Source organism: Anoplopoma fimbria, chromosome 4 (assembly GCF_027596085.1).
Source record: "Anoplopoma fimbria isolate UVic2021 breed Golden Eagle Sablefish chromosome 4, Afim_UVic_2022, whole genome shotgun sequence".
NCBI classification, from domain to species: domain Eukaryota; kingdom Metazoa; phylum Chordata; class Actinopteri; order Perciformes; family Anoplopomatidae; genus Anoplopoma; species Anoplopoma fimbria.
Window position 1 is genome coordinate 5,963,034 of NC_072452.1, and position 24,256 is coordinate 5,987,289.

General features: G+C 40.6%; 1 protein-coding gene across 3 annotated transcripts in view; it reads left to right on the top strand.

Moving 5' to 3' along the window:
• Positions 1–2,238: 2,238 nt before the first annotated feature.
• Positions 2,239–24,256, top strand: part of pigg (phosphatidylinositol glycan anchor biosynthesis class G) — a 78,094-nt gene continuing 56,076 nt past the window's right edge. For all 3 annotated transcript variants that reach the window (XM_054597601.1, XM_054597600.1, XM_054597602.1), the window contains exons 1-6: positions 2,239–2,560; positions 2,637–2,842; positions 9,733–9,942; positions 10,511–10,699; positions 15,991–16,129; positions 20,781–20,993. In XM_054597601.1, coding sequence (XP_054453576.1) covers positions 2,407–2,560; positions 2,637–2,842; positions 9,733–9,942; positions 10,511–10,699; positions 15,991–16,129; positions 20,781–20,993 — 1,111 coding nt within the window. In that variant the 5' untranslated portion in view covers positions 2,239–2,406. The remainder of the gene's footprint in view (positions 2,561–2,636; positions 2,843–9,732; positions 9,943–10,510; positions 10,700–15,990; positions 16,130–20,780; positions 20,994–24,256) is intronic.

Here is a 24,256-nt window from a genome sequence, read left to right on the forward strand (position 1 = left end):
TGTTATTCTAATGCTTCATTAACAACATTAACACTGTTAAATAAGCTAATAATCTGACGTGATATGATGACACAATTGGCTTTTTTTTCGAAACATGCAGTTATTACACAGAAGAATGTTGAGCCTCACTTTACATTAAGAAAAGTACAACACGATTCATTATTTAATGTTTGTGCAGTTAGAATGGATACTGTTTAGATTACAGTCTGGGAGGTTCATCAATCAGTCAACAAATTAGTTGATTAATGTCATAAGTGGTTAATGATTTAGGTCACAGACTTAAGCAGCTAAAGCATATTGGGGGGATTCATTTGATAATTTAAAAAAAAGATTGCCTAAGGCATCTTTGACTGTTTTTTGGGGGAAATGTTGGTCTTGGTGTTTAAAGGGCTTTTAAACCTCCTCTGGTCTTAACTTGTTTTTGATCTCTGGTCTCCATTGGAGATGATTTAGAATTTTGCTTTAACTAGGACAGTTAGTCTAATAAATAATGAATGTCAATAAACAGGATGTGCTGCATGTGTGTAAAATCTCAAACACTGTCTGTGAAGCAGTGCAGCCACTAGATGGCAGCATCAGCTTAACTTGTTTTTGACCTGGTCTCCAAAGAGCCCAAAGATAAACAAGTCTAATAAATAATGAATGTCAATAAACCCTGTTTGCTCAAACACATTTACAACAGCACCTAATCAGCAACTAATTCCACCCTGAGCTCATTTACAACAGACCTAATCAGCCTCAGGCTCCATACATATCAGGTGTAAATCATATTTTATGAAATCTTAAAATGTCCATTTACCTTCTACTCAACAGTTTTAGCAGCTTGATGAAAATATCTCCTTGTCCCTGTGAGCTGCCCTTTGCAAAGGCTTATTGAAGCAAATCTGATGCGAGGGACTAATTGCTACTTTACCTACAGTGAGCGTTTGGACAATTTTGTCACGTTGAACTGTACCTATTGGAGTAAAAACACTTTTTTCAAACATACACGTTGACAGGTGTGATAATAACTTTGATTTCCCTCGATTATCTGTCCAGCAGTGCCTCAGCTACTTCTGACTGCAAATGTTCTTATAGTTTGGTAGCAATGCAGATGTTTACAAAGCTCTACTCGGGTTGAATCAGCAAAGACCACTGATGCAGATACTGTAGACCCAGTGCTCACCTAATCTGTCCACATTTAGCTCACTAATTAACCAAACCGTTTTTAATAAACATGATCAATGCTTTGCTTTGTGGGAAGCACCTTATTAATACCTATTAGTACCTCCAAGAGTCATCATCAACTTACAACTACATGCCTTTATGGACTCACTACACAAAATACAGTCAGGTTGTTGCCCGTCTCACAGCTGCAGATTCAGCTGCAGTTTTCTGCTATTAAACTAAGATTGTATCGTTAAACCCACTGATTTTATAGTCAAACACTTTTTAAAATGACTAACAAAAGTCCCAAAACTGTATAATTCAGCAGTAACTTGATATTGACATTTTTTACACTTTCAAAAGATTTAAGTGACACATTTGATCATACTTGCCTCCTTCCTGTGCAGTATGACATTCATATGATCCATAACCATTAATTCTAAGGACAGTTTGGTTTTGTATGGATCCATGAAGAAATCTGTTTTAGGAACACTTTTAATAATAATACGTATTCATCTGCAAAACCTCTTGTAGCCTCCTCTTGGTAATATCCATTCTACAAGCAAATGTTCAGGCCTCACACTTGGCTCTCATTGATCTTATTGGTTACAAAAGCCAAAAGGAAAGAACAATACACAGTAGTAGGTATAGCTCCTGGATTTTGGACCTTTGATCTTTACTTTATATTTATAAAACCTTTTTGGGAAAACAGCCTATTTTTTCTTACTTGACCTTTGCTGCACACAAAACACATCTTTAGTACAGTTCATAAATATATGCTTCACATATGCTGAAATAAGCAAGACTTAAAATGAGATCTCCTGATGTCTTTATGAAGGACTAAACCTACTGAGAATAGGTTGGGTCTGGTTGGTTGTGAAATTGTAAGCAAGCATTTACTTTTACACCATATGCATTGTTGTCAAAAAACAGGCAATTATTGCTGATTTTCTAATGTTGCCCTTTTAACCTAGTCCTTATACACATTTTAATAACAACATTTTATTGTCTTTATTATGGCTCGTTCACTTTATTAACAAGCATAGACCGTTAACGAGCCGTCTTATTCTGACATCCACCCATCATTACACTGTCAACAGCTGAGCCTAACCACGAGAAGAAGAAAAAAGCGTATGGGTTTTGTTTGATCCCACGTGATACCCGTAGTTTGACGACCACAATGCGGAAGCAGCTATGAATGGCTACGGCGCTGACTGGTATTAGTGTTTTTAGAGGTGAAGTGTCCCGTCCAGCAGCATCATGAGAGTGCGCTCGTCTGTCTTTGCCTCGTTCGTGTTAGTATTTGAGGTGATCGGCGTGGCCCTCTTCCTGCGGGGGTTCTTCCCGGTCCCCCTGAAGTCCTCCTTCTCCTCCAACAACAAGCTGTCAGACCTGCCCGCGGAGCCGCTGACAGGTGAGCTCACACACCTGAGTAGTCTCTGTCCACGTCACGGTGTCGGGACTCATAACCCGACTCCCTTCTGTTACAGGAAGCCCTCCCAACTCCTCTCGCCTCCCCCAGCCTCTCTTCACGAGGGTGGTTGTGATGCTCGTGGACGCGCTCCGGGAGGACTTTGTGTTTGGAGCCAATGGACGCAGGTACATGCCCTACACCAGACACCTGGTGGAGAGGGGCTCCACGCACAGCTTCGTGGCCAAGGCGAGACCCCCGACGGTCACCATGCCCAGGATCAAGGTACGATGTCACTGTGTACCTCAGGAGTCATGATGACGAGGTTCAAGTGGGATAAAGGTGCAACTCAAATATATAAACACAACAACCTATTTTCATAACTATAATTCTACTGTAATAATTGCTGCTGTTATTATAAGTAGTCTTATTATATGAATCATTTATGTCATATACATTGAATGTGTTGTATCTCTGTTATGCTGTTCATTCTGTACACGTGACATCTATTGCATTCTGTCCATCCTGGGAGAAGGATCCCTCCTCTGTCGTTCTCCCATAGGTTTCTTCCTTTTTTCTCCCTGTTAAAGGGGTTTTTAGGGGAGTTTTTCCTGTGCCGATGTGAGGGAAGGACAGAGGATGTCGCATGTGCACAGATTGTAAAGCCCTCTGAGGCAAATTTGTAATTTGTGATTCTGGGCTATACAAAATAAACTTAATTGAATTGAACAACAAAGGTGCAAATCCAACATATATACAATATGCAGGATGCCAAACTGGCCATTCAAGTTTTACAACAATGCAGCATCCCACTCTGTTTGAAATCCTTTTTTTTTTTTTTTTTTTTTTTTTTTTAGATTTGCAGGTTACGATGAGCTGCAAATAAATTTTGCTGTTGTATTTTGTCCCGATGTGTAGCTTTAAAATTCAAAACCATATAGATTTAATATATCTTTAAAGATTGTATCTTTTTTCTTTATTTTTGTCAACACACATCCCATAAAAAGGACCAAAAACCAACACTGGTTAGTCCGTCACTGGATATTCTGCCTGACTGGTCTGTGGCTTTCAGCATCACACCCAGCTGTTCCTACTGCAGATGTAAATCCTTAAGAACGTGTCTCAAATATATTGGTTGTTTTTCAGAAAGGAAAAGTAATTTACTAAAACAGATACAGTACCAGTCAAAAGTTTGTTCACACCTTCTCATTCAACTACTTTGAAGAATCTAAAATATAAAACATATTCTGGTTTGTTGAGCATTTGTTTGTTTACCACATAATTCCATATGTGTTCCTTCATAGTTTGGATGTCTTCAATATTAATCTACAATGTAGAAAAAAATAAAAATAAAGAAAAACCATTGAATGAGAAGGTGTGTCCAAACTTTTGACTGGTACTGTATAACGCGTGACATACATGTCAGATTTCAGGCAAATGTTTCCAGTATCTGCAATCTATTAAGCTAAAGCTAATTTCAGTCTAATGTGACAGAGGAAGGAATATTCAGGTGATGTCGGAGATTCATCTGAATCATCATTGTAGAGGCTGCGGTTTGTGGTGCTGCTGAACTACATTGTGTTGGTGTTTCTAACATTGTATCAACTCCAAGGGTGCTCTTCAGTGCCTGGCTGCAAGACTAAATAAATGTTAATGTTGAAGTTACTGACCTCATTTTGTAAAATATAAATGACTTATTGAGAATTGAATGCCGTAATTAGGTAGTGACAGAGAGATGGAGAATGAAATGCAACAAACCTCCCCACAGGAAGTTAAAGAGGAACGTTGCCTTAAGGCCTCGTCCTCTGGGGAGCCTCAACTTGATTTTTTTTTTAACCTTGCAAAAAATGTGTTATCCCTTGAATAAGTTGAGTTTAACATTGTTGCTTGAACTAATCACCAAATGTCCGTAATGTCAGATTCGATCAATACTTTAAAGGATTTTCAAATGTTTTTTAATCAATTATTTGCATGTGAAAGTAGTGCTGAAACAATTATTCAATCAATCGCATGACTAAGAAATGATCAAACACAAAACTGAATGATCCAAAACTTAACTAAACTGAATCATTTAAGCTGTTTGTTATGCAAAAAATGCTTAACACGTTGTGCTTCCATCTTCTGAAATCTGAGGATTTCTTTGATTTGTTTCATTATATATATTGAATATCCGCAAAAACACTGACGCAGGTACTTGCTTCTTTTGTCCGACTGTTGGACAATAGAACTTATTGGAAGTTTTCTATTTGGGCTTTGGGAAAACAAGACTTGTAATGAGCATGACAGCAAAAAAAAAAAAGTAATTTCCTCATTACCAGTATTTCATCCTGCCCATCAAAATAGCTTTTTAAAAAATGAAATCCTTATAAATTAATCAGGCCGCGTCATTGATGAAATTATCTTTTCCAAGAGAGACCTGAGGTGCAAGTGTTGAGTAAAAAATGCCAGAAAAGCCACAGTGTTCCTGTGAGCCCAGAATAATCATCTAAAAGGTCATTTTGAGATGAGCGCTAAGTTTCCAGCCTACAACTGCAAAAATAGCAAAAAGGGTGAAAACACAGTGCGTTGTCACATTGAGAGTATTTTGGGAGCAAAGCCAGGAGGGTTATGTCATGTTCGCAGCATGACAGCTGGTTGTGCTGAAACACACTAAGATTGTGGGCAGACTGGGAGAGAGTCAGCGTGTTGTTGTCAATGGTGCCAAAGAGATTTTGCAAAAGGGAAAGAGCAGCTCGGTCCTGTTGTCCGTGTGGGTGCCGGGCAGCGCTAAGTCATCTAACTGAAGTTGTCAGGTGAAGCAGAATATTCTGCCTGAGTGTCAGAGGGCATTCAGGCTTTAGCTGTGAAGGGGGGAGGAAACGGGGGAGGTTGCTGACAGCGTCAAGCTGTTTTAGAGATAGAAGAAGTTTGGAGCCAAAACTCAGCCCGGGAAGAAACTTACAGCTCCAGATTCACAATGTGGACAGAGAGCCTCCTCAGTGATGTCTGAGAAATGTGGTCGGACAGGTAGGGTGAAGGCCCTGAGAGTGCTGACTCTGCAGTTCTCAGGTCAGCAAATAGCAATGCGTTGACAGTGTCAAACACAGCGGACGGGATAAGTGTTGAAAACTCTGGAGGAGAAAAACAACCGCGAGCACTGAAGTACAATCTGTTAGAGCATGGTACTGTGTGAGAGAGCCGCTTACAGTTATTTCATTATCAGTTTTTTATTAATTAAGTTATTATTCAGCCTACAAAATGGCAACATTAATGACAAATGCCATCATCAGAGCTGCTAATTTAAATGAATGCTTGTCTCATCTTCCTTTAAATGAATCTGGCAGATTTGATTTTTTTTTTATCCATTCATTGTTTTGTCCATTAAAATTAAGAAGAAATGAAAAATGCTAATCACAATTTTTTAAAGCTCAGCGGATGCCATCAAATCCGCTTGTTTTGCCTCAAGAACACTCCTGAAGACATTTAGTTGACCATCCCATGAGTCAAAGAAGAGCAGGAGATGCTCACTACTGAGAAACACTTCAAACACTCTGTGCTATCATGTGAGGTTCAAGGTTGATTCATTGTCTTTGAAAAATACAGAGTTAGGCAATGAAATACAGAAATACAATATAGTCCTTTTTATGCTACATAGGAAAAAACAAAAAAAAGCAAAACTCTTTTTTATGGTGGAGGATGAGTTGAGGAAAGAAATGCTCTATGCTCTGATGGCTCTGCAGCGGAGACCTTCTTTGTCTCATGAAGAAGAAAAGCAGAAAAAAAGTTAAAATTAGGGATTTATTTGCTGACAAAGTGACAACTTAATTACATAATCAAATAGTTGGAGATTATCTTCATTGCTGGTACTCTATTCAACTCATTGTCTCAGCTTTAGTCCATAAAAGGAGTCCAAGAGGATATATTTGACTGCTTGATTTTCATACAACCAACTGCCCAAAATATATTCAGTTTATTATCATATATGACAAAGAAAATTTACAACAACAATTAATCCATTATAGTTGCTATTAACTGTCTGTAGATTGAGTGGTTGATTAGTAGACAACACTTAATCTTAATGATCTGTAATAACATCGATATTCTGTTGATCATCTAATTTGGGTGCAGCTTTTGTTCCTGTGGAGTTTTAATGCCTGTTGGGTAGAAGCGTCTTCCAAATGACCGTAACGTTAAATGTTTGCACGCATTTTTAGCAGTGGTGTGATGTGAGGTCACTGAATTTCAAAAGACGCAATTTAACTGTCTTTTAAAAAAAGGATGGAAATGGTGGAGCTTTTCTTGAACAGAGTAAAGTCAGAGTAAAGTCCCGTGTCGAGGAGGAGCTGAAAGTCGGTTATCCTGATGTGAAGGAGGGGAAGGTGGGAAAGCGGTGAGCGGGATCGAAGTGGACTCGCAGGGAGACAGATGTTCCACCAAAATCCAAAGGGTTTAGAGAAGCGATGATGGAGGGAGAGGGGCCCTCAGGCAGCTCGGATAAACGGCTCTGGGTGTGAACCTCCCTCAAAAGATTTGTCGATGGTTAAAGAGCACGTAGCGGGAAATCGATAAGGAGAGCAAGCTCAAAATAAAATCTCTCTGATTTAGAAGCAGAGGCATGAAGGGTTTATGTTGCAGCAGAGGTGTACAGTACATATTGTATGGAATAGGAGGAGAGGAAGGATTGAAAATGGCCCTTCATCAGCTGTCCAACAGTGTACATCTGATTTACAGGCTCGCTGAGAGCATCCAGGACCTCCTATAAAACCCTGCTCCATTTCTTTTTAGAGGCACAACACTGTGTGTGAATTAAGCCTAATGTAGTGCTTCATATTGTTCCTCATATATCAATATACCTATCCAAAATATGGATGACTGCGCATTCATTTTTGAAGTCGAGATTAATCTTTGAGGCGATAACAGAAGAGAGCCTGCTGTGATGACATCCCCAGATATCCTCTGATATTTAAAAGTCGTGTCATCCACAGAGCGTTAACGACATCGGAGGTGTTGAGGTTAAATCGTTCCATCAAAGCAGTAAGTTTTAGTGACACGCCAATAGGTGGCACTACAGGCCAGCTGCCATTAGCTGCCCACCATCACTGCATTGCACCCAATTAACTGGTATGACACAGCCGACTAACCTAAATCCTAATCTCTCAGTGGCACGGCCGTTCATTCACACATTAGACCTCACACTCAACTCTACGTTATAAAGTTACCAGCTTCGTGCTCATAATAGTGCATCTGATTTTGAAGTCAGATACACAGATTTAGAATCTAGTATCTTGTACCTGTAGTATTTTATTTATTTATTTATTTTTTATAAATAAGGACCAGGCAGTTGTTTTACCACAAACTCTTCCCAGAGGTCTTCCCACTAAATGTAATGGTTCCTGTTGCTCTTTCTAACCGTGACAGGAAGGGGAAAGAAGTTTTCTTCTGTCCTGTATTCACATGTGGCCAGTGGAGCCGTGCTCTCAGACTGGCTAGGCACTCACTGGACATTACTGAGGTGGTGGATTTTGACAATGAGTTAGTCATAACATGCAGCAGCAGCAGCAGCAGCAGCAATGTGGCTGTTTTGAAAGGCTAGTATCTGGCTCGGTACAGATTTGGTCCACTGGTCCTTATGTATTATCTGGTAATTAGGCCTGAGATAAGGATATTTAGGTTAAAGGTAGAAATTATTTAATTCAGTAGCCAAGAAGTGAAGATAAAAGGACATTTTTTGGCACTTTTTTACACGTTTTCATGTCTGCATTCCCTGCTGATATTGTATTTGACATTTAAGCAGAGGCACGTTGCGAGCTTAGACACACACTGTGGGCCACTAATTAGTATGTTGATGAGTCACTGATTCGTTTGGGCAGCTTCTCAATGTTTCCTCAGAGCTAAGTTTCAAGATTTAGCCTCCTTTTTAAACTGTGAACTTTTTGTCTCGAAGCTGATAGTTCAAAGTAGAATTCCCTCTGTGTGCATCTGAGTTTATTATAGCAAACAGCAAAGTGCTCTACCAGTTTGGCAAGAAAAAAGGAAAAGGCCTTTTTGTGTCTGAGCTACTGGTTTCATTGGTCAGACCATTTCTATTAATAGAGGAGGGACCTCTGTGCAATGGAACAGGAGAGAGAGAGAGAGAGAGAGAGAGAGACGACCACTTTTGGAGCAGAACCAGCCGTCTTTTCCTTGAAACGAGCATCTGCACTGGCAGGAGCAAAACAATTGCAAGGAAGGAAGGAAGTAAGGATGGAAGGAAGTAAAGAGTGGTAAATAATTGAGCTCGGGAACAAAGCTCAGAAGACGGAGCCTCAAATTTCAGCTTTGGTTTTCCAGTCAGAGCAATAACTGTGGATCAGTCAGCAGAACTGACGTGACTCTGACATAAAGTATGTTTAATAGTTTATCATTATGCAGGAGAACATTTACCCCCATACATCAGGGCGAACATGATGAAACCTTATTGTCCCTCGGTAGGTATATTGAAAATGTGAAATAGAAAACGGCTGAGGACCCGTGATAGTTCCTGAGGTTTGTGGGGGTGTGACAACCATTAGGTTATTACTATTTGTCTCTTGTGTGCAGTTAAAGTGGCACTCACACAGTAACCACGCACAAACTGCTACAAAGTCTTTTGCAAGCAAACAAATATATACCAAAAAAAATAATTTCCGAGCGTCCTGGGTGATGACAGGCTGTGCTCGGGGGCACCTCAGGGGGGGTTGAATCACAGTGTTTTCTGCCACGTCACCCTCAGTACGTGAAGACATGGCCCTTTGTAGTCCCCCCCCCCCCGATGATGCACCACGCTTTCCCGTGACTCCCCCAAAACAGGCTGTGTTTTCCTTGTCAGTCAAACGGGGGCCAGTGTGTTGTTTTATTTCACATTCTATGATGAAATCAGTAGAAACTGTACTTCATGAGTATCGTCAATCTTACCTGATTCAGCCTTCACTTCCCATTTGCGGCTGCAAGAGCGGTTCGGGCATGCGGGTCGAAGTTTGGTTTTCAATGTCAGATCAAAGCAGTGAACAATCAGATTAAAGGGGACTTCATTTTGTAGATCCTTAAATATATAACAGCTTTTCTGAACACTGTACTGCAGCAGAACACCTTCATCAGCTGGATTAATATGGCCACTGCGTTTAACAGCATTAACAGATTTACAGAATTACACCAACATATCCCCCCCCCACCTCTAGGCTCTCACCACTGGCACCATCCCAGGCTTCATTGATGTGGTGATGAACCTGAATTCTCCGGCGCTGCTGGAGGACAACCTGATTTGGCAGGCCAAAACAGCCGGGAAGAAGATGGTCTTCTACGGAGACGACACCTGGGTGCGCCTCTTCCCCAAGCACTTCATGGAGTACGACGGCACCACCTCCTTCTTTGTGTCTGACTACACCGAGGTACGAACGAGTCAAACGGCTGTGTCAGAGATATGAGTGACGAGTTCTTCTGCTGATATTAATAAAAGGATTAAAACGCCTGGTGACAGGAATAGCTTCTGTGTCATCAAGAAACATAGGAAAAGGGAATCAAGGGAAACTTAATAATTAAGAAGTAGTATGAAGAAAGTATTTCAAACCGTACCATAACCCCCATACCTACAGTAAAGACGTACATGATGTATAAACAATGAATTAAGCAGTTTATGTTTATATTGTGTGTAAGTCGCTGCTTTATCTACGAGGCAAAGTGATCCGCATTAACGAGATGAAGGCAGCCGAGCAACCAGGGAGGCGAGATCACACAGAAAGCTATTTGCTCGGCATGCCGTAGCTAAAAATGTAGCGTAATATTTGCCTGATGATGATCAGATAATCATCAGACTCGGGGTTAAGCCGCCCTCAGCTCAGTTTGTGTTTGCTCAAGGGGGAGCGACTCTGAATAACACCAACCTTAATTGGTTATCAGTTGACTTCCTGCAGATCGGTAAATGTGTATCTTTTCATGCTGGGTGTCCCCCCGATACAGGTTGACAACAATGTGACCCGCCACTTGGATAGCACCCTCAAGCGGGACGACTGGGACATTTTGATCCTGCACTACCTGGGCCTGGACCACATCGGTCACATCAGCGGACCCCACAGCTCCCTCATCCAGCCCAAACTGCTGGAGATGGACGACATCCTGAAGAAGATTCACAGTGCCCTCATTTCAAAGGTAAGTTCTTATATGATATCTGTTTCTACATCATGTTGCATCTCCATCTTTTGTTTCATCGTGACATTTGTTGCAGAGTGTAAGAGCCAGACTGCTCACCTCTGGAGGAGATCAAAAAGAAGCTAAAAGAGGAGTGAATAACGGCCTTGTATTTGTCAGGTGCTCAGAAACAAAAGTTCAAGTGAATGCTAATTTTAAAGAGGTAACTGTTTGCAAAATGTTCGCCATATCAATGAAACGATTAATTGATAAATCGATAAGTCGGTCGACTGAAAAACTTACTATTTTGGTAATGGAATAACTGCCAGTCATTCACTAGTTCCAGAGTCTCCGTAGTAAGACTGTGCAGCTTTTCTTTGTCAAATGGTTTTTAAGTAAGCTGAATATCTTTAGGTTTTTCTTCAGTGTTGGTCGGACAAAACGGGCAACAGGGTTTGACCTCAACCTGGCCTTTTAGAAAAATTGTGATGGGCATGTACACTATCTTCTGACATCTAATCAATTAATGAATAAAATAATGTTCAGATCAATCTATGATGAAATAATAATTAAGGCCTTAACAGACCCAGGACGGGTTTTTTTTTGTTTTTATGCGACTTGTTCTCTCGTCAAGCTTTCAAACTGTTATTTATGTCATGGGTACATTCACACAGAACGCAAATATTGCGCAGTGAAAAAGGGGGCGTCATTTATTTGGGAACAAGGTGAACTTTCTGAGCTTTTACACCGTGAACACTGACTGAAATGAGATATAGAAAAAACACCCAGCAGATGTTTTCAAAACGGGGAATTACCAATTTACAAGAGTTGTCCTAAATGGCATAAAATCAAAAGGAGTAAACATAAATACATGAGATTTATATTACAGCCACTACTATAGTTTCCTGTGGAGGAAGGCAATATGAGTGTGTCCCCTACACACTGGCGAACTCTGCAACTAACTAAACTGTTCTATAGATACAGTATGTAAATAGGTTCAACATGGCTGATGCTGGTTTCATTTCATTCAAATCTTGAGGGTTCCAGCTTTAACTTAGTCTTTTATTTACCCACTGTTTATGTAGAGGTACTGGCTTGGTTTCTACTTTTCAGTTCAAGGTAATTTGACTGATTGCTGCATAATTTAATTGTTGCTTGTCAACATCTGTTTCTCTCTATTTCAATCCATTCAACTCAACATTACCCTTACATTTTTTAGTAGTCATTTTATCATATTTAAGGGTTTTGGGGTTATTATAGTAGCCGTCAATGTCATTTTACAGAAAAAAGAAATATGCAAATATGAAGTGATGATCAATAGTTAATATATATTAATGTGATGCTATCAGGGGATTTATTTTTAGCATGATAGGTGTTTGGGTGGTCATTTAATTACGCAGATAATTTGTACTGTTTCCAGCTGTTATAATATTATCTGTTGCAGCAACCGCAGAGATTTAATAAACTGTTAAGCTTTCCCGCTATCTTTAATTTTGTCGTTCATCAGCGTGCAGGTCTCGTGGCTTTGTTTTCTCCAGCACGGTCCATATCAGCATATCGTCTCCGTGCCGCCGTGCGTGTGTTGTTAATGGGCATTGTTTCGTTGTCACTCAGCTGTGTAGCTTGTACTTAGATTGTCATGTCGCGTCAACGCGAGCCTACAATCTCCCTCTCCTCTCTCGTCCGTTTGCATCCCCGAAACGGCAGAGAGAGAACAGAGGCTGAATGCAGATATATCCCTCTAAAGGTTTCCTCCTCCTGAAACCTTTCACCACATCCCCCAAAGTTGTTCATTCTGTCTTGTTAAATCCCATCTCTACAGGCTCTTGGACACATCTGTGTGTTTCTTTTTGGGGGGGGGCAGTGGTCAAGTCGCATGTTCTCCCAGTGAGAGCAAGGTGTTTGAAAGTCTGCCTTCAGTCACATTAGTGAAAGCTGTGTGGCTGCTCTCTTCTTCAGCAGCACTGTGACCTAAATATAGATACAGCCCGTTGGGGTCCCGCATGATACCTTTAGAAGCTCCTACAAAAACAACTCTGTTTTCTCTCATCAGCACGTGCCTTTAACATGTCGACCGTCCCTCAGTAGTAGAGCGATGACGGTTCCTTCTGAAGGAGAAATGCAGGGTGGTATTCAAATGGCAGCCCTCAAAGTTTCTGTTGTGATGTGATGTGTAGTAGTCTATTTCAGCGAGTTCATATCAGGGGCAGAGACATGCTCTACCTGCAGAGTGGACGGACACAAAGCTCTCCATTAAAACGTGATTGGAAAGCAGGACCTCCCAGTCATAAAGACCCCCATCAGACATTTGTGTTAATGGAGATCGCATGGCCTCAATCTTCTCCTCTGGATATTTCAGACTTTCAGGCTGCGCTGCTGCTTTTGCCGTTTGAAGTTCACAACTTCTTAAAGCCGACCTGCGGAGCAGCGTGTAATGTGAGCCACGTAGAGCGATAAATGAAATGTGTAAATTTCTTTTTTCCTCTTCTTTCCTATAATATTCTGTCCTGTCAGAGGACCTGGTATTGAGCTGTAACTCTAGAGCGCCTTCTATACAGCAAATGTACAATTTAAAAAAAGGATCTAATAGAAGTAATGATAATGGATTTTATTTATATAGCACACTTAAAAATACAATGAAATCACAAGGTGCTTTACAGGGTGAAACAATCAATCACAATAATCAATTATAATAATAAAACGCTAAAATCAGAAATAAAATAGTGTAATATAAAAATGTTAAATTTAAAAATTCATATAATCATAATGAAATAAAATAATATATATTAAAACTGAACAATTACCCAAGGACATTCAATCTAAAAAACACAAAACCAAGACCTTAGGGGAAGGCAGAGAGGAACAGGTGAGTCTTAAGTTTCGATTTAAAAGCAGCGAGGGAGTCTAAGGCCCTAATCTTCATGGCCCCAGCGAGGAGAAGGCACGATCTCCCATGGTTGCCAGCTTTGTCCAGGGAACCACAAGGAGGTTGGAGTTGCCTGATCTAAGTGTTCCCGGGATGCGGATTGCGGGGTGAGGAGGTCCAGGAGGTAGGTTGGACCGTTGCAGTTTAAGGCCTTGAAGACTATGAGAAGTACCTTGAAAATGTTTCGTTGGTTTATTGGAAGCCGGTGGAGGACTGATCCGGGTGATGTGTTGTGATTTCCGTGTCCTGGTGAGAACCCTGGCGGCACTGTTTTGTACATATTGTAACCTCTGGATGGTTTTGGCTGGTAGTCCTGCGAGCAGAGAGTTGCAATAATCAAGGCGAGAGCTGATGAATGCGTGTACCAACTTTTCTGCATCACGTTTGGGTAGACAGGGTCTTAGCCTGGTGGTAAAATGATGTTTGGCAGACAGATTTGATGTGCGCATCAAAGGACAATGATGAGTCCAGCTTGACACCCAGGTTTGTGACAAGTGAGGAAAGAAGAATGGGGTGACCAGTGATGGTGATAACAGCCTTTTTTGTCTGATGGGGGGTGCCAATGAGAATGGCTTCTGACTTGCTGCCATTTAGCTGTAGGGAGTTGCTGCTCATCCAGTGCTGGATGTCATCCAGGCATTTGGTAGCCCGGGATAATGCCAGGTGTTTGTCAGGGGTAGTTTGCAGGTAGATTTGTGTATCGTCAGCATATGAGTGGAATTGGATGTTATGGCTCTGTAGTATTTTTCAGAACATGTCTCAAGAATATTTTACACTATTGATAATATGAAAGTCTTTGTTAATACAATACATTTTTTTGTGTTACAACCGACGGTGAGGCAGCTCACTGGTTGTTCTAATCTTACTGACAATCAGCATCACACCAATTTGTATTACTATATGGCTGTGTATTTTAGTCCCTACCACAAGCATATGAATGTATTTTTTTTTTTACTCAAGCTGTATTTTTTAAGTTGAGGTTAGTTGGTCTTTCCCCGTACTCAGTGGCGACAGCACAAGTACCCCGTGGGGTAAAGTCCCCTGGTTAGTAATCACTGATTTACCAGATGGAGTTGCATGATTTCAGGGTAAAAAACGGAAAATCATTTAGCTTGTTCTTTTCTGGCTTGCGTGTAGAGAAAATGAGCTATTATCTGATTCAGCGTGTTACCTTGTATCGATTTAAAAATAAGGTTTCTCATGTAGTGTGATAAAAATAAGTCGTCTGCGAAATGCACCTTTCATCCTGGAGAAGTAAACTCTGACTTTTCCTAAACAGAGAGGAGACTCAGTAGTGTTTAGTACCAGTCCTGAGGTGTTTCCTTTTTCCTTTTTTTTTTTTATTTATGGCATCCCTTGTGTTCAAAGCCATTTAAAACAAGCACCCGAGAGGTAAAGTCAGGGACAGAAGAAAGTATTTTGCTTCTTCTTAGCTGCGCGAGTAGCAAACCCAACGGGTCAGCTAAGAGCACAATAGCACACTTCTGACTCCAACCTGCAGCGTTGGCTCAGTGTGTTCATCATGTTTTAATGTCATGTTCTAACGGTGTCAAAAAAAGAACGATCGATTCACCACAGCCGCGGCTAAATAAACACTTGTGCTGACTTTGGCCTTTTCTGTTTGGATGAAGTCCTCCTCAATGAAACGGACATTTTATCTAACTTGGCTTCTAAACACAAAAAAGCAGAATTGATCTCGGCCTTTTCAGCAATCATTGCGTTTTCTGTCTTTCGGGCTGTCTATTAATGCAGGGTTGAAAGGAGGCAATTTCCAATCTTTAATAATAAATGAAGTCTCTAGTCTTTGATTTTTTTCCCTTCTTTTTTTCATCTCTATGTGTGGTACAACACTAGAGCAGATGAGTCTTTTGAGAGCATTGTAATGTGTGGTAAGATTTGGCTTTTGTTTTGTTAACATCTGCTGTCGTGGTTTTTAAAGCAGCCTCCACTGCCGTGACTCATGAGGCGTCCTTGTCGGAGTCATAGTCAGTGGAAGGTTGTCGTGAGTCGAGTTGAAAGGGAATAGCTGAGGAAGGAACCACGCTTGATCAAAGTCGGTCATCCCGTGCTTGTTTGCTACCGATGCTGAATTTTGTTTGAGCCTGGAGATGCGGGTAGAGTGTGCCAGGAAGTGTTTGTCATAACTGCCATATCTTAAGTAATAATTTAATGTCTTCAGCATAATAACATCCAAAGTGATCTAGTGAAGCAAACTACTAACCCAGCAGCTGTCATTTAACGCTGTTGCTCCGTTTTCCAAACCGGATGTATCATTTATTTTTTTTCATTAAGTGCCAAGTTTGAATTATTTACATCTCGACTCTGAGCTTTGGGGAGATCACATGCAGTGGGAGTCCATTAACCTTGTGTGTTTGCTTTCTCTCAGGAGGCGGAGGGATCCTTGCCCTACCTGCTGGTGCTGTGTGGAGACCACGGCATGTCGGAGACCGGCAGCCACGGCGGCTCCTCCGAGCCAGAGGTCAATACGCCCCTGGTGCTCATAAGTCCGGCCTTCAAAAGAAAAGGTAAACCGTCTGTGTGTAGACTTGACATGAGTTTGGACCGTTGAGTTAAGGCGGCGTCTTTGCCTGAGAGAACGTGTTTTGAACCAAATCATGAATTAATCCAAACGTGTAAACAGGATTTCTAGGGGAATATTTTTCTTTCATGCTCAAACAAAACTTCCCATTCATTTCAGCGCGAGATCAAACAGAAAACTCCTGAGCAGAACTGTTATTGCAGAGCGATGACTGTGGCTGAGTTTGAATGTGTGAATGCGATAATTGCTTCTTTCTCAGCCAAGTCTATTTTCTGATCCTGTATCGCATAGAGCTTTTTTTTGTTTTTTGATTTATTTATAGACCATTCATGTTAATTAATCATTTACAGTTCACTTGAGTTGTTGCTACAGAATTGGTGGCTTTGCTCGCACACCGTGTCTCCTGCGGTGTTGGCAGCTTGAATCCCTTGCCTACCAGTCAGCGTTATGCTTTCGGTTTCTCAAATTCTACCAATCACAGAAGGGGTGGGAAGTAAATGCCAAAATCTGTGTTCTTTTCAGTGAAATGCATCCAGAATTAATTCCTTTAGTCACTGATGAGGTGGGTTTATGTGTTTCATTGACATAGAAAGCAAGAGAGGCTGACGCAGTTTCTTTTGGCTATAAGTTAAGTTTATATTGTCACACCTCTTTGGAGCTGTGTTCACAAAGTGTATTACTATAAAAACAAAGGCAACATATTCATCATTATGTTGATGGACAGCGACCATAACAAACCATGATCCGTCATCTGATTCAGGTGTTGCTTAAGCCTGACTGGTCCATGGAAGTGCATTTTCTAACTAAGTGCCACCCACTTCAAACCAATGAGAGAAAAAAATGAATACAGAAATATCTAATGTTGAAGGAACTAAGACTGTTCATGTAGGCTCCCATAAAAAGCTGGTTGAGAAAATACATTTTTATCAACCTTTTTAAGTCAGCTTTTGTTGTTGTAGTGGTCTTAATCCTTTGAGCTTCCTATAGAGGAGAATGTTGGAATCCCCTTATAAAATAATTAGAAAGGAAACTTTCAGGCCTGAATCTAAAAGCTTTATGTAACCTTAAAGCTATATGGAACAGACTTAATATAAATACCTCCTTAAATGTTCATATATTGAAATGGAAATGCATTCTATTTAATGCATCAGTTGGTTCAATCAGTGGCCTCATCAGGATCACCGGGTATTTTTTAACATAGTGAGAATGGCGAGTCGTAGTAGAACGCTCAACTGCCTGTTGTTTTTCATTAGAACGTGCTGCAGCGGATCAGAGTTCATTATTGGCTCACTACCTGAGCTTCACTGTTTAATCTGAATGCACCATTGAGAAAGCAGCCCTCTCACTGTAGATCTTCAGAACATTTAGTCAACCGAGCCGGGAGGATCCCGAGAGGCAAGGCCCCTTTAATCACACAGTGTGGGTAAATAAGAAGCCATACTGTCATTGTTTACCTCAGTGTCCATGCAGCCTTGCCTTTTTCTACCTTTCTTTAAGAAGCCAAGATACACTGTACTGCTGTCAAAACCAAGAGGAGCCAGTAACAAAGAATGGATAAGTCTGAAAACCCACGGCAACAATGGTGCAACCACATCAGTAACAGATGCAAGAATGTTTTGATACGTTGATGGACAAAAATTCAACTGACTGACGAGAGATAAATATTAATGACCTGAGGTATAGGACCTGTATACATGTTTAAATAATGTAGCAGCATCAATTTAAACCCCATTATAAAAAGCATTGCGGTAACTGTGTTTGTTTGTTGGTTTATTTACACATATAAAAAAATTAAAAAAAGATACAAAATATAATTTGCAAGGGAATGTGAAGTAGAATTGCCTTTAAGCCGTCCAGGGGCTTGAAAAGTGGCATTCACCAGGCAGCATGTAAGAGGAAATAACTAGAAAAGAACATTCAGTAGAGGGTACATTTCTGCATATGTTTCTGCAACTACCACTACTGTTATATTTGATTGAATAAATATAAACCATAACTGCACCTCTAATTTGAATCTATGCCAGCTGACTGCACCGGCTCCGTACACCTAAACTACAGTTCACTGTGTGAAGCTTGTTACAGGGTGACTGTTAAACGCTTCCTCTGAACAGAAGTCGCCAGCCCTGTTGCATGTTCAGCTGTGTTCGCTGTATTAGCCCCAATACCTGTTAGCTCTGTTAGCTACACAAACCGCAGTACTCCCAACGGCTGCTGCTAGCTAACTAGCTATCATGCTACTGAAATGAGAAGACGCTCGGTTCCGTTTGTCATTTGCTAAGCAACGGTCATGCGTACATGCATGTAAACATACAATTGTTTTACATATGTGTGCATATCAAGAGAGGAACCATTCATAATACGTAGCAGAAACAACAGACCAAAGGGAAGCAGTTGTTGATCACTTGTGGATTCTGTCAAATTAGCACTAAAATTTGGCTGATAGGTCAGGCATTATTTGATATTATCCATGGAAAGACAGACAGCGTTAGTGTGCGTATCTGTGAGATATGCACACTAACGCACGCTCACACGACTTAAAACATTATCTCCTGCCGCATATAATGATTACAGCAATGTAATATCCACAATTTACATGTATCTCTCAATAATTTTAGACATAGTGAAAATCAGAGACATTGTCATAAAACACAGACAGACACACACACGCACACATATCAAGATCACTCATTCATAATTCATAATACATGTGAGTATACAAAAACCCTATCATTAACAGTCTTACACACAGTCATGCACACAGAAAAGGAGAAAAGAAAAAACATGCGATAATCATAATAAGCCTTTAGACTTGTATGAAAAAGGAAATTATTGATTGGACCAATATTAAACCTAGTTATGGTGCCAGCTTTGATACAAAGTAATCTCTAAGCGGAGCAAATGTGTCGCTCTGTACAGTCCCATTAAAAATGTAAGAATGGCTATGGTGAATATTAGGGAGATGCATACTTCGGTGCATATGGCTTCTTCGTCAGCTGCAGTTCTCTCATCTATGAATCAGCATTCTGTGTGTGTGTAACCTTTCCCTGAGTTATGACACATCTGTTCTAACAGAATGTGAGTCGCTCTGTTCTGTGGAAACCGAGTGGGTAACGTTCTAAAGACGTTTGGTTGGATGTAACAGTAAAAAGCGTTCAGAGATCTGGCAAGCAGATCTCTTCTCCTTGGCTTTGCTTTTTCAGAGAACAAATCCTAGAATAATAATGTATGATTTTACAAATAGTTAATATGGGATTAGTTTTTTACAAAACATCTCCAGGGGGTTTGAAAATATTTCACTTGCTCCATGAACTTTGCTCATCAGTGTGATTACTGCAGCTAAAAGCACAACTTCAACATGTGTAGTCATTCATTGCTAAGTAACAGATTTAAACAAGCCTCATATACTTGGCAGATTTATGGTATTGTCCTGAATAGCTGTGGGCTCAATACAGCAAAGTCCTTGTCTTGTTGCAAATCCGTCTCCTTTTAAAATAAAACGGATAATCGCCGGCTTATGTCATTGTGTCCAATTACCAAATTAGCTCATGGCTCTGGGGTTTGTCCAAGTCTTCAGTCCCACGCATGTGAGCTGAATTGTTCACTTTTGGATATATTTACACCAGTATAGTTCATCATCGCAACCTGAAAACTTCACTCAGACACAGACAATTTGGGAAACGACTCCCCCTCTCTCTTTGTATTCTTGAAAGCTCTCTACAGGAAGTGTCAACATGAAAATGTCTGTTCGCTTATGACAGGTGACAAGCTTTGAAAAATGATAATGATTTTGTTTCTTTCAGTCAATGTTTTGTTTTCGTTTGGGTTGTTTTTGAATATTGCGACAACCCTGCGCATGGTCATACCCACAGGCATTGATACATGAGTAATTATGAGGATTGATTGTTGTGCTTTCATGTTCAGCTTCAAGTTTTTTGTGTTACAATACAAATTAAATGTTGCAATGATTCTAATCGACAAAGATGTCACTAATGGGTTTTGCTTTAAAAGATGAAATGAGGAGAAAGGCTTCAGATGTTCCACCACACAAACAGTAAAATATGCAATGCATAATTGTTTTCAAATAACAGAAAGGCTTGGGATTTTGTTTGTGCAAGATTTATGACTTCTGGAGAAGGAGCTTCTTTTTTTCAAAGTTACCTCGATGAGTGTTGTGAAATTCTTTCAGACAAGCTCTTATTGTGAGGAGTCCGCCACAGCAGACAGTATGAAAATTGAGCCATTCCCTGGTGTCTGTCCTGTAAAAAGTTTTTGTCCGAGGATGACTTTAGTTTGAAATGATAAAATGTGACTTTTGTTCAAAAATAAATTCCATTTAGCTTGAACCTTTGGTCGGTTATTGAAGGCTTTTCTATTTTCTGTGTCTGCTTTTTAAGGGGCAAATCCATTGGCAGGCAGAGGGTGCATTTTTACCTTGAATCCATTTTGGGGGAATTAATAGAGAAATAACTTAGTTGTCACATTCAGGTTGAACAGATTCCTTGAATTTTATACAGGCTGCTCTACAAGTGAAGGTTAAAAAAACAGCACAGCACGACAAAGACACCACCAAAATATTAAAAGGTTGAGAAACTCCCATGTCGTTATTTCATGTGTTGTTTTTTCCCCTGTGCTTTCAGTGGGAATGGAGAAGCCCGGAGTGGTGGAGCAGGTTGACCTGACTCCGACACTGGCCCTGGGACTTGGCCTGCCCATATCTCAGAACAGCGTGGGCCGCGTCATCCCGGGCGTCTTGGAGGAGACCTCACTCCGAGACCAGCTGCGCTTCCTGCATCTCAATGGCCACCAGCTCAGCTGCTTGCTCAAAGACAGCACGCCCGACTATGAGAAAGGTGGGTTACTAAGTCGCCGAGTCCAACCTCTGGACTCGTTAGAGCTCGGAAAGCCAGGACCCTGTCTGACAGGGAGCCTCATCATTATGCTGAGTAGTTCAGAGGCTGCTGAACGTATTCGGTGGCTACATTTTCCCAATGAACACAACAATGTGACTATTGCCGTTAGCAAGAAAACTGTTTAAGGCTGAGGATTTGTCATTAAGGGAATAGCTCTTTCCAAAATTTCGTTACATTTTTCCTTACTCTATTGAAATTGGTAGAACCACCAAACACATCAGCTCAGTTCCCATCAATCCATCCCTCTTGGCCTTCTCCCAAACTATTAAGTTAATAGGGACATCTGTTTGGAACTTCAAGAAAATGTCCAGCACATGCATTACAATGATCCAATTTTCCTCACAACCTGACACTGAATAATCTGTTTTATGTGTGACAGAGGGTCATTACAAAGCGACATGAGCTCTGTGACCTGCTTCTCTTCAACTCTTCAACTGCAACACACTAAAAGCTGCACTAATCACTATTATACTATGAAATAAATGCGTCATGCAGATATGTGGGGACGCTCATAGTGACAAACGCAGAGAAATGATCACCTGGCTATGCAGGTCCTCTCATCTGTGCAGCGTTTTAGCGTCTTTAAGTTCATTTTATGGGTTTTTACAGCCCACAGCTTATTTGTTTTATTTCACACTCAAATCTCTCAGCAACATCAGCCGTTATCAATGTAAAAACAAAAAAGCTCCGATAGACTCACGACATGTCCACTACCAAACAGCACACAGACAGAGTAAGCAGCTAACCGCTGATCATAGTGGATCATTTTGCTGCTAAGGAGACACCAATTTCCCTCAGGAGTTGGTGGAGACCAAAACAGAGCAAAAAGGAGAAAGAATCTTACAATATGTTGCTCAGTGTGTGCTGGATGTGCACACGGTACTTTACAGGAAGCTGTTTGCTAACACATTAGCTATAACAACTCTAAAAGGATCATGGCGCTATGTGGCCAAAAAATGGTTAGTGCTGCTTTAAAGAACTAATCTGTAGGCGTACATGTTCTGACAGGTCTCTTTTTACAGCTAGAAAAAAAATCTGAATACTCCACATAAGTTTTTGAGAAAAACATATGTGAGCTCAGATGAAGCGGATCACTGTCTTATTTGGGTGTTTTTTTTTTTGTTGCATTCCACTCCCCAGTTTTGTGCCTGTCGTCTTTTCCCTTAAGACACACAGATGGCGCAGACTTAAGTTGACTCAGAAATGGTTCGCTGTAAGTCCATCTCCACATTTTTCACTCCATGTTGTTGGCTACATCAAAGCAGTGTTTAACCTGAAGCACTCTGATAAAGACAAGGGTGGAATCATCTTAGGCGTTCATACGAAAGCTTATCAACACCTGAGTCCTTCATGAAAGAAGATACTTTTTGGAAATTTCCACTGGTCTCTACTGGAGGTTAACAAACTGAAAATATTCATCTTGCATCTAGATAATCCTCGAAAAGTTTCATGTTCCGATAAAAAAAAATGTTGTCGCAGATGAATCAAGTATGCGTTTACAGGAAGTAAGTTACTAAAAGCCTCAGACACTGACCACATAACACAAAAGCAGGGCTATGAAGAAGAAAGACCTGGCTCCACCAGAAACCATGCATCCGAGTGAGAAACTGACAGTGCTGTTCCTGTCATGTCAGGGTGTAAGTGTTAAACCCTCTGTATACTGATTTCTATAAGTCTGTATATAAATGACCTTACAGTCTCACATTGGAGACTCACAAACAGGCTGTAGTCTGTTCTTGAACATTAATGCCGCCCGCTGTTTGTGCAAATGCATGCACATATCCTCACGGAGTTCTGCTCCCTACTTTCATCTCGGGGTCACACTGTTTGTCAGAGTTATCCATCTCGCAGCCTCTCCCCGACGTCTCCCTCTCTCCGTCCGTCTCTGTTGCTGTCCATCATTTTTCACAAACATTTCATACACCAACGGCAGCAGTTTCCGTCGCTAAGGTTTGCTCGGTCAGAAGTCATTTATCTCATCGTTTTAAATGAGATGGAGGGACATAGGCAGAGAGGAGGCTGTTTGATAACTGGCTTGTTTGGCAAACAATCGGACATGTGGCATTTCATTTGAAAACATATAAACTTCTAAAAAGCGGTTTACTGAATCAGTCTTATAGTTAAAGTGAAATACTTTAGACGACCAAATAGATTATATCTGGTGCCAAGGTTGCTAACAGGCCTGCAGCCTCTCTGCCTAATGGGAAAGCGGCACAAAAACAGCTAGAAAATCCCCTTTGTGAACATAAAATAAGGAATTACACCACTGATGTTGTGTGTAGCAAGTGTTAGAGGACTGATTTCAAATCAACACCCTGGATCTGTTGGAAGATTAACGTGTAGTGATAACTAAATGGGTAGTAAGATAAGCTTCAAATGACGTCAAGATTCCTGTAAATGAATAAAATGCGATGGGAGATGAATAAATGGGTGGCCACATTTAAGACGTCATTTTTCCAACAGGAATGTATGCTCGATTTTTTTCTGCCATGCTAGCGTCATGGCTCTGTCTGTCCAGGATAAAACATCTGAACAATTTACTGATATTTATGTTCTTCAGGGTTCCAAGATGATGAATCCCTAATTAAGTTTGTTGATCCTCTGCCCGAGGGTAACATATGTCCCAATTACCATCACATGGATTGCAGTGAAGTTTGGCTCAAAAATTCATAATACCCTGGTGATGCTCTGAATTTTAATCTAGCGCCGTCATCAGGTCAAAGAGAATGACTCGACCGCTTTGGTTTAGAACTAAACACCTGCAAAAATAAAGCAGAACTTTGTGTCCAGGGCTAATAAGGAAATGTTAGCATATACTTAACTAAATTGGTGACCATGGTAAACATTTGACTTGCTTAGCATTGGTATGTTAGCATTATCTCTTGTTATCATGTTATCATGCTAATATTAGCATTAAGCTCGAAGCACCACTGTGCCTCCGTACAGTGTCACAGAGCTGCCAGCATCGCTTTAGTTTGTAGTCTTTTTAAGATGAGGCTACATTTTCACTATTTTCTTTATTAACAAGTTATTATTCAGTATCAGTTCTTATAAAAACAACCTGCTCTCTAAAAAGTATTTTTTAAGCACATCTTTTTGTTGTCTTTGGGCCTACAGATATTTGTATAATGTCCCAAATTTCAGTACATGTGGTTTTATGTGTCATATGTTGAATTGTGAGACAAATGTACAGCATGCTGTCC